General features: G+C 35.5%; 3 protein-coding genes across 10 annotated transcripts; 2 read left to right on the top strand and 1 right to left on the bottom strand.

Moving 5' to 3' along the window:
• On the top strand, positions 1-1,917 carry LOC112749796 (chalcone synthase 6-like). Its single transcript, XM_025798184.2, has 2 exons — positions 1-478; positions 690-1,917. The coding sequence occupies exons 1-2, from the start codon at positions 301-303 to the stop codon at positions 1,679-1,681; spliced, it is 1,170 nt and encodes a 389-aa protein (XP_025653969.1). The 5' UTR covers positions 1-300; the 3' UTR covers positions 1,682-1,917.
• A 1,271-nt stretch (positions 1,918-3,188) lies between these two features.
• Positions 3,189-5,739, top strand: LOC112749793 (uncharacterized). 8 transcript variants are annotated; one of them, XM_072218749.1, is made up of 8 exons: positions 3,189-3,618; positions 3,723-3,813; positions 3,974-4,089; positions 4,196-4,255; positions 4,363-4,428; positions 4,608-4,726; positions 5,179-5,379; positions 5,488-5,739. In XM_072218749.1, the coding sequence occupies exons 2-7, from the start codon at positions 3,729-3,731 to the stop codon at positions 5,189-5,191; spliced, it is 459 nt and encodes a 152-aa protein (XP_072074850.1). In that variant the 5' UTR covers positions 3,189-3,618; positions 3,723-3,728; the 3' UTR covers positions 5,192-5,379; positions 5,488-5,739. The 8 variants fall into 8 exon arrangements, with proteins under 8 accessions (XP_072074850.1, XP_072074849.1, XP_072074848.1 ...); XM_072218748.1 differs by having other exon boundaries at positions 5,470-5,739; XM_029293106.2 differs by having other exon boundaries at positions 3,230-3,614.
• A 440-nt stretch (positions 5,740-6,179) lies between these two features.
• LOC112749792 (hypothetical protein At1g04090) lies at positions 6,180-8,791 on the bottom strand. The gene is made up of 2 exons (XM_025798179.3): positions 8,204-8,791; positions 6,180-8,047 (listed from the first exon to the last, which is right to left on the bottom strand). The coding sequence occupies exons 1-2, from the start codon at positions 8,430-8,432 to the stop codon at positions 6,444-6,446; spliced, it is 1,833 nt and encodes a 610-aa protein (XP_025653964.1). The 5' UTR covers positions 8,433-8,791; the 3' UTR covers positions 6,180-6,443.
• Positions 8,792-9,261: the final 470 nt, after the last annotated feature.

Genomic DNA, 9,261 nt, shown 5'->3' with positions numbered 1-9,261 from the left:
AAGATCTCCCTTTCTCATCAATTTAAACACGAAAAAAAAAGGCAATCTAGAATTGTTCTTGGAAATATTACATTATGACATGGAAATAATGGTAAGGTAGCACGTGAAACTCAGCTACCCACCTATCCATAAATCTTTCGTTACAATGGTGGATATAAAACCCCATCTTCCACTAACAAGTGAGCAACACAACACACCCTTTAATTATTAGCTACTGCATTTCCTTCATTGATCCTAATAATATATTTCGCAGTGCTACCTTGCTAGCTTAGCCATACACCCCAAAGAAGCTAAGAAAAGATGGTGAATGTGTCTGAGATTCGCAAGGCTCAAAGGGCTGAAGGCCCTGCAACTATAATGGCTATTGGCACAGCAACACCACAAAACTGTGTTGATCAAAGCACTTATCCAGATTATTACTTCAGAATCACTAACAGCCAACACATGACCGAACTTAAAGAGAAGTTTCAACGCATGTGTATGTATTCTAATAATAATCTTATTTTCATCATCGTATCACTCAATTTTTGTAATTAAACTCCAATTACTCGAATTAGGTCTATACCTAAAATTAAGCTTTATCACGTTAACGTTAAAGCACCAATGATATAAGGTGACTCCTAACATATTTGATTTGATGAATTCGTGATAGTAATCGATGTCAATTATTTATTACAACTAATTTTCAGGCGACAAATCAATGATAAAGAAGAGATATATGTACTTAACGGAAGAGATATTGAAAGAAAACCCTAACATGTGCAAATACATGGCACCATCGCTGGATGCAAGGCAAGACATGGTGGTTGTGGAGGTTCCAAGGCTGGGAAAAGAGGCGGCAACGAAAGCCATAAAGGAGTGGGGTCAACCAAAGTCAAAGATAACACACTTGATCTTCTGCACCACAAGCGGCGTTGACATGCCCGGCGCCGATTACCAACTGACGAAACTCATAGGCCTCCGTCCGTCCGTGAAGAGGTACATGATGTACCAGCAAGGCTGCTTCGCCGGCGGCACGGTGCTCCGTTTGGCGAAGGACTTGGCGGAGAACAACAAGGGTGCTCGTGTGCTGGTGGTTTGTTCTGAGATAACCGCCGTGACTTTCCGCGGTCCAAGCGAAACACATTTGGATAGTCTTGTTGGGCAAGCATTGTTCGGTGATGGCGCTGCTGCACTCATTGTTGGTTCCGATCCTCTGCCTCAGATCGAGAAGCCTATCTTCGAGCTTGTTTGGACTGCTCAGACTCTCGCTCCCGACAGCGAAGGCGCCATTGATGGCCACCTTCGTGAAGTTGGACTCACATTCCATCTTCTCAAGGATGTTCCTGGCATTGTTTCCAAGAACATTAACAAAGCACTCAGTGAAGCTTTTGATCCCCTGGGAATCTCTGATTACAACTCCATCTTCTGGATTGCTCACCCTGGTGGCCCTGCAATCTTGGACCAGGTTGAAGACAAGCTCAAGTTGAAACCTCACAAGTTGAGAGCCACACGTGATGTTCTTAGCGACTATGGAAACATGTCCAGTGCATGTGTCCTCTTCATCTTGGATCACATGAGAAACAAATCACTTCAACAACGCCTTCAAACCACTGGTGAAGGTCTTGAATGGGGTGTCTTGTTTGGCTTTGGACCTGGCCTCACTATTGAAACCGTGGTTTTGCATAGTGTGGCTATATAAAACGGTCGAGTAAATTAATGAGCTTATTATTTTATTTTATTTTATTTTATATATGTATGTGATGTGTTTCTGCTAAATAATGCATGGCTAATAGTTTTATGGCCGAGAAACATTTGTGTCTTGATCATTAATTTCTTTATACATCATGCTATTAAACAGTGTATAATGGCTACTATTCAATTGTAGTGTGAATGTGTGATATATATTCAGTTGAATATTTCTACATTTATTTTTCATTTTTGGAACGAGTTAAGTTGTTTTTTTTTTTAAATTAGAACGTAATTAGTATAGCAGATTTGAGATGTACCATCGGCAAACAGCCAGGGACGGAGCTAAATTAGTTTTTTGGAGGGGAAAATATAAAAAAATATAACTTTAAAAAAAGAAAGAAAAAAAAAAGAATAAGGGGATCAATATAAAAGTTAAAGGATTATATACATAAAAAATTTTAAATTGAGAGTGCACGGCCCCCTTAGAAATTAGAATGTACAAGCATAGCCAAGCACCAAATTAGAAAAATATGAGATGTTGACCGGCTATCTACTTCGGGTTATGGATGATGCTAATAGAAAATGTGGACAACTGCTTTTGTTAGGCATTTTTGTTTTACTTGTTGAATCTAAGTGAGAAAGCTTAAATTGTTAGTTAGTGTATATATATGTATAGAAAGATTTGATATGGCAACTAATAGTTGTATCCTTCAGTCTTAAATTGAAATATAAGCTGATGATAAGATGAGCCAGACTGCCAGAGTGCTTCTGTTCAATTCAATAATAATCTTATAATCAGCAAAGATAACAAATTAAAGACCAATAGAAAAGCTTATTTGAGTCCCTAACAACAGAGAGATTTGTGTAACTATTATTCTTGATTCTAAATTAATAGATAATTATTTATAAAAACAATTGAGAAAAAATAAAAAATAATTTAAAACAATTTAAAGGTATTTTATTTCATTTTTAAATTATTGTTTATTTTATTTTATATTTTTTTAATTATTATTAAAATAATATTAAATTTAATAAATATATAATCATAATATTAAATTAAATAAATAACTTTAGATTCTTAACTTTCTAATATTATCGTTTATTTAATAGAAAGCTATAAATATACATCTACATTATTAAAGAGTCATACAAAAAAGACAATAATATAAAATTATTTTATTTAATTTAATATTTATAATTATATATATATATATATATATTATTTATAATTATATATTTATATCATTTAAAATTATTTATTTATTTTAATAATAATTAAAAAATACAAAATAAAAAAATACTATAAAAAATTATAGCTTCTTATGATTTTCAAACTATGATTTTTATACATTAATTTTAAACCAATTCTATAATATTTATAAATTAGTATTTAAATTTTGTATAATTTATTTTTTATAATAAATTTTAAATTTTTTTAAATTATTTATTTTTAAATTTTTTAAATTAAATATTAATTTTAAATTTTTTAATAAATTAAGCATAATCTTTTAGATACCATAGCAATTACCTTATTCTGGTCGAAAGTTGAGTGTTGCACGAGATAGCTCAGAGCTAGCAGCGGTCAATAATGATATCTAGTCTTTTAAAAACAGTTAGAATAATAAGTGTCCTAATAATTAAATTATTTATTAATATTAGATTTTAATTAAAGATAAGCATAGAAATATTCCATAGTTTCGTTTGAATTTTATGTTGTTGGAAGATGGGAAGAAAATTCTTAGAAAAGAAAGGAAGAAAGCACAAGGCAAAGCTAACCCCGCTTCCTTTGTCCACTGTCGATAAAAAAAAAAAAAAAAAAGCTGAGAGTTTCTTAGTTCATTGATCATTCTCTAACAAATCGTAAAAATTCCAAACAAGGCATAAGCATGGGTCAAGCTTTTCGGAAGCTCTTCGACGCCTTCTTCGGCAACTCCGAGATGCGGGTGGGTGCGGTTCCTCCCTCTTTCTATTTCTGATTGTGTTGTTGTTTGCATGATAATCTAATCTACCTTTCTATAATATTAATGTATTTTTGATGGATTGATTTTCAGGTTGTGATGCTTGGTCTTGACGCAGCTGGCAAAACCACCATACTCTACAAGCTTCACATTGGAGAGGTTCTTTCTACTGTTCCTACTATTGGTCCGTCCTTTCATGTGTTTCCTAACCTCAATTAACTTTAATTTCTCTTTATACCCTAAATATTTTGATTTTGCTACCTTTAATTGTTGCTTCATGTTTGTATTAAACTATCAATCTATGTATGTATGCATGTATGTATGACTTTACATATTCTTTTTAGGGTTCAATGTGGAGAAAGTTCAATATAAGAATGTGATATTCACTGTTTGGGATGTGGGTGGCCAAGAGAAGTTAAGGCCACTCTGGAGGCACTATTTCAATAACACTGACGGTCTGGTATGAATTCAACTCAAGACAAGTTTTTCTTTTGCTCTGCTATGCTTTCCATGGGCTTGTGATTGTTATTTATATGCTGGCGTCATGATGTGTGCCATTTTTTCAGATTTATGTTGTTGATAGTCTGGACCGCGAGAGAATTGGCCAAGCGAAGCAGGAATTTCAGGTGAAAACAAATATAGGTTAATATCATTATGTGTGAGTGACAAAGTGAGTGTGTGTATAACCATGTTATTTTAAACAAATTTAACTGGTTAAATGGGTTAATTGCAGGCAATCATAAATGACCCATTTATGCTCAATAGTGTCATCTTGGTCTTTGCTAACAAACAGGACCTGGTATGTCTTTGTTACTTTTTCTCTTTAGTCTATGATATTTCAGCTGATTGACTTTAGATTAAGGTTATGTCTTTTTAATCCTCCCTGAACAAGTGGTTAGAAGCTTATTTAGGAATATCCGTTCTTAAATTTCACCTGTGTAAAAACCGCTGACCTACCCCGCTTCATGCATGCTTCAGTCGAAGAGGATTTTGCTGAGGGACCATGTTAGGAGATATAAATTTGCTCATATGCATGTGACTAGCAGCCCTGAAACACCACCTCTTGATCTTTCCCACAGTTGTAAAATCAACCAGAGGTAAAACCAAAAGGTCCTTATGTGAAAGGTCCAGATGAACTCTCTGCCACTGATATATATGATATAGGCTGCTCTTGTAGTTTCATCTCGAATAATGTTAAAAAGCTTCTACATCTCTGTGGATGATAATTTAGAGTCATTTAGGTGGCCCTTCTCTCTCCTTATGTATGAACAAATGGGCAGATAATTATAAAGGAATATAATACTATGCACACATACCATATTTTGGCTTGTATTTATGTCTCCAATGTCAAGATAGATTGATTACTAGAGATATTCAGGATATTTACCAAGCAGATGGATGAAGTGAACTTATAGAATTGTTTTAACCACTGTATACAATTATTAATACCATAACAATAGCAGAGTTTTCCTCTTGAACAAACTACGTTTAGCTTTGCCTTATGCTTAAGTCTGATTATAAGTGTTAAATATTTCCCTTTTTCCTTTAGAGAGGAGCTATGACACCAATGGAAGTATGTGAAGGACTTGGTCTATTTGATCTGAAGAATAGAAAATGGCACTTACAAGGCACTTGCGCGCTTAAGGGAGATGGCCTTTATGAGGGCTTGGACTGGTTGGCTACAACTCTAAAGGAGAGAAAAGCTGCCGGATTCTCCTCTGTAGGAACCTCCTTCTAATTGTGACTCCAGGTTTGAATTTCTTTTGTTACTTATATACTCATGATTTACTTTCCATTTTTATCATTCATTTCATTACATTTATAAGAGTTCTATATACAGATGTTCTATGTGCTGCAGCTATTTTGGCCTGTCATTGATGAATGGTAGAGTTTGGCCATTTTCATTAAGGGCTACAGAACTGTAATCAACTCTCTTTTCTTTTTAGGAGTTGCATCAGGTTTCATCAATCTGATGCTGATGAAGTATATAGTTTAGTTTCAGGGTACTTAGATATATGACTCTGTTACAATGTATAGAAGCTTAAGCTTGGTGATGTAAACTAATTTTACACTCGAGAAAATTCTAATGGCATATTGATTTTGACCAAAACATTACGAGCCTGTCTGATTAATTATTAGGGTATTTTCCCTATCTTGATTTTCTTATAATATATCAATATATATTTCTCGTCGATCGGAATTTCTAAGGGGGGAAAGTTATCATGTATTGGTATTTCCAAAATATGTATGCGTGTCTTACTCCTCCGACAATAATTTATGTGAAAAATCTGAATTGAATATTATTTTCCTTCATGTAAATGATTAAACAAAATGGCTACTTTTATGTCATTTTCTGAGGACCGAGATGTGTTTAGTATTTGAAGAGGAAAGTAAAGGTCCTACGTTTAATATTTAATATTTCATTTCTTTCATTCTTGTTAATATCCCTCGTCTACTTCGTGTAGTACACGTAGTTTATACTGGTTGATATATCATTGTTTATATTCAGTTCCTTAGAAAGACCAAAAGACATGGTAACAAGACCCAAGAGACCAAGAACAAGATTGATATAATGACCAAATCAATATTAGCATTACATAAATATTAAATAATGAAGCACCGCTCTAAACCATTGAATTACATAAATCTCTCTGTATTTGAACAAAGGAAGGGAGAAAAAAAAAATCTCTGTATGTGCACCAAACTATACAAAAATAATACAAATACAATACAATTACAAAACTATCCCAGACTTTGCCGATTAAAGGAATCGGTGTGATATGAACACAAGAATATGAATAATTGAATATCAGTTCACCATCTTTCATCTCCTATCCAGTTATTTTTCTCTTTTGGCCCTGTAGGACCTTCCTCACCATACAACTCCACTGGTAGCTTTTTAACTAAGTTCTCGAATGAACTTCGAAGCCTGAGTGGCAGAGCATTGATGATCTTATCCAGCTCAGTTTTTGAATCATAAACAATTTTGGGACCCCACTCTCTCATAAACTGCAACCACTGAGGCTCACTGACAGCATCTCCTAGGTACTCAGCTGCAACAACCTCGTACTGAGAACTAGAATCCACATACAAATTGCTTCTAGTAGCATCATTCCTGATCCCAATTCCAAGCTTTGAAGACCCTTGGATATAGGTTCCAGCATGTGGGAAACTTGCATGTCCATTTCTTGACGAGTAAACAATAGCTTTGTTGCCATCAACATACTCCAAATCTTGGGCATCCACCCATTTACCACCACTATGCTGTGAGAAATAGATACTCCAAAGTTCTCCAGTGAAATTAGATATCCGAAGTGTGAAATGCTCCCAATCTCCCACATGCTCTCCAACCTTGCTAAAAGGCATACTCATAATTCCTAATTTCAGAGTGGAAGGTCCATTGAAGGGGCAAAATACCCACATGGCAATGTCTGTGAAAGTTCCACCTAGAGCTGGCTTCACATGAGCATACAATTTTGCACTTTTCAAGTCGCCGCGTTTCACAAACTCCCTTCGATCATCATTCGGCAAATCTATCCAAAACTCCCCATCGTTTGTCCCTCCAACCGGTAAACTTGAGCCGGTTGCATCAATGGCCTCACCCATTGTTGTGCCTTTTCTGTACAAGAGTGCTCCGTTGCTGAAGAACCATTCAACAGAAGACGGCAAGTAAACTTCCTCAGGATGAAAGAAAACAGTAGGACCATAGTGCTCTATGAGTGCATGTATTTGTTGGAGTTGTGGCATTGCTGGTAGCATTGAGTTCAAATTCTTCAAGCATGCAATTGGTAACTCTTCTCCTTTGATCCAATAACTACTGCAGAAAAATGTCCCTACTGAAACTCCTTTCCCCCACATGCCACGATCACTCGGTCTCAAACTCCATACCTGAAATGGAATCTCCGGAATCACAGAACTAGCATCAAACGTTGCACGGTAAGGTTCACATATATCAGTGAGATCGGCACGAACACAACTAATTTCATCCAAATGAGGCTTTTCAGGCTTGTGAGTAACCAAGTAGCCAAGAGCTTTGTATCCTTTAGGAGGCAGGGGTATCCAAAAGTAACCAGAACCATTCGACACTTCCTTGCCTCCTGCATTAGAACACCATACCAATGTATAATCAAGGGGATTCCTCAGAGCCGGCAATTCATCGCTGTCGCGAATTTCAGTACTTTCGGATTTGGAAGCTTCTGCTTCCCTAGCCACAAGTACAAAACCCCTCAAGGGCTTGTAGCAGGGCTGACAATAGTGACCGAGAACGCGGAATCCATCCGGTATTCCTACAGGCTTATAGAATGCAACAGATTTTCTAATGTCTATTGTATCACTGCTGCTCCAAACAAACTCAAACCTTGTGATCTCACACACTTCAATTTCACCAAGGCTAACAATTCCCGAAGCAAAACCTTGTCCTGCAATAACAAATACAGTTAACAAATGCACTCATCACTAAGATTTAAGATCTAAGCTCTAGATATCTAATCAGTATAATAAGGTTTGATTTGCTAACAGAATTAACTAAGATTTACATAACCGTAATTGCACATCATAAATATTAATCTAGTTACCTTGAGGCCATTGAGGAAGAGGAGCAGAGAGAGAAAAGGTTTGAGGGAGAGCGAGGGTATTATTGGTGTTGCGAGTGGTGGTTCGGTTCCAAACGAAGGAGAAGCATTTGCAGGTGAAGCGAGGCATGTGGAGGAGTAACCGCAATAACAGGTGAGTTGCAAATTGGAGCTTCACGTTGAGGTTGATGGTTGAAGTCACCATGATCATCAGAGTGTGGATCTTCTTCATAGTGCTCCAAAATTCAAAGGTCGCTGACTCATTGAGTTAGTGGGGCCCTCGCATTCTTTCACTCTCGCTCTCGCCGGCCATGCTTTGCTTCTTCGTAATTTAATTGCCGTCGGTCTGTCGCATTCAAGTGTTATATAATTATAATTATTATCATTGCTTTCGGTTTGCTTGTTGGGTTGGGTTTTGTTTGATTCTTGCCACCCCGAAAGTTGAGGACCCTAATTAACCACGCTTTCCTTTCTGTATTGGTATCTATTCCCGTTCCCATGGGATTGGACTAGTAGTCTAATCGTCAACCAAACAAAATTGATATTATATTTGATGTCAACTGTTTTAGTTTTTAGATCACAATTTTAATCGTTAATCTATTGGATTTTTGCTAAGCAGTGCCGTTAAGACATTGAATTTTTGTTTTCTTATATTTTTTTTTGGTGACTAGTTTTCTTATATTATAAACAATGGGGAAGAAGCACTCAAAAAAAAAAAAAAATTCAAATTATACCGATATTATTTTAGAAAATATGATTCTATCAAAATCTGTAAAGAAACTAAGAGAAATACAAAAGGATAAAAGAATATATACAAGGTGAAAATACCGTTGAAGTTAATTTTATGTAAAGTTGATAGATGGAAATTATTAGATGATAATTTAGTTAAACCTATCAAATTATTTAACGATTTTCAATTATCAACTTCACGTAAAATTGCCTGTACCTGAATTTTCATTATATAACAATCGTATTGTAAATCATGTCTATATAAAACCAGTGTATCTACACAACAATTTATTTTTCTAAATTCATGGTAGAGACTCTAACTCTTCGATCAT

The sequence above is a fragment of the Arachis hypogaea genome, chromosome 15 (assembly GCF_003086295.3).
Source record: "Arachis hypogaea cultivar Tifrunner chromosome 15, arahy.Tifrunner.gnm2.J5K5, whole genome shotgun sequence".
NCBI classification, from domain to species: Eukaryota; Viridiplantae; Streptophyta; class Magnoliopsida; order Fabales; family Fabaceae; genus Arachis; species Arachis hypogaea.
Note: the sequence above shows the minus strand (reverse complement) of the source record. Positions and strands in the feature narration are given on the sequence as shown.

What these genes read in the sequence shown, in the direction of transcription:
- LOC112749792 (XM_025798179.3), bottom strand. Translation starts at nt 8,432, where the DNA reads ATGAAGAAGATCCACACTCTGATGATCATGGTGACTTCAACCATCAAC. An exon ending in TCTTCCTCAATGGCCTCAAG is followed by an intron (nt 8,048 to 8,203) that starts GTAACTAGATTA and finishes TTGTTATTGCAG; the next exon opens with GACAAGGTTTTGCTTCGGGA.
- LOC112749793 (XM_025798181.2), top strand. Translation starts at nt 3,558, where the DNA reads ATGGGTCAAGCTTTTCGGAAGCTCTTCGACGCCTTCTTCGGCAACTCC. An exon ending in TCAATAACACTGACGGTCTG is followed by an intron (nt 4,090 to 4,195) that starts GTATGAATTCAA and finishes CCATTTTTTCAG; the next exon opens with ATTTATGTTGTTGATAGTCT. An exon ending in AAGCGAAGCAGGAATTTCAG is followed by an intron (nt 4,256 to 4,362) that starts GTGAAAACAAAT and finishes GGTTAATTGCAG; the next exon opens with GCAATCATAAATGACCCATT.
- LOC112749796 (XM_025798184.2), top strand. Translation starts at nt 301, where the DNA reads ATGGTGAATGTGTCTGAGATTCGCAAGGCTCAAAGGGCTGAAGGCCCT. An exon ending in AGAGAAGTTTCAACGCATGT is followed by an intron (nt 479 to 689) that starts GTATGTATTCTA and finishes ACTAATTTTCAG; the next exon opens with GCGACAAATCAATGATAAAG.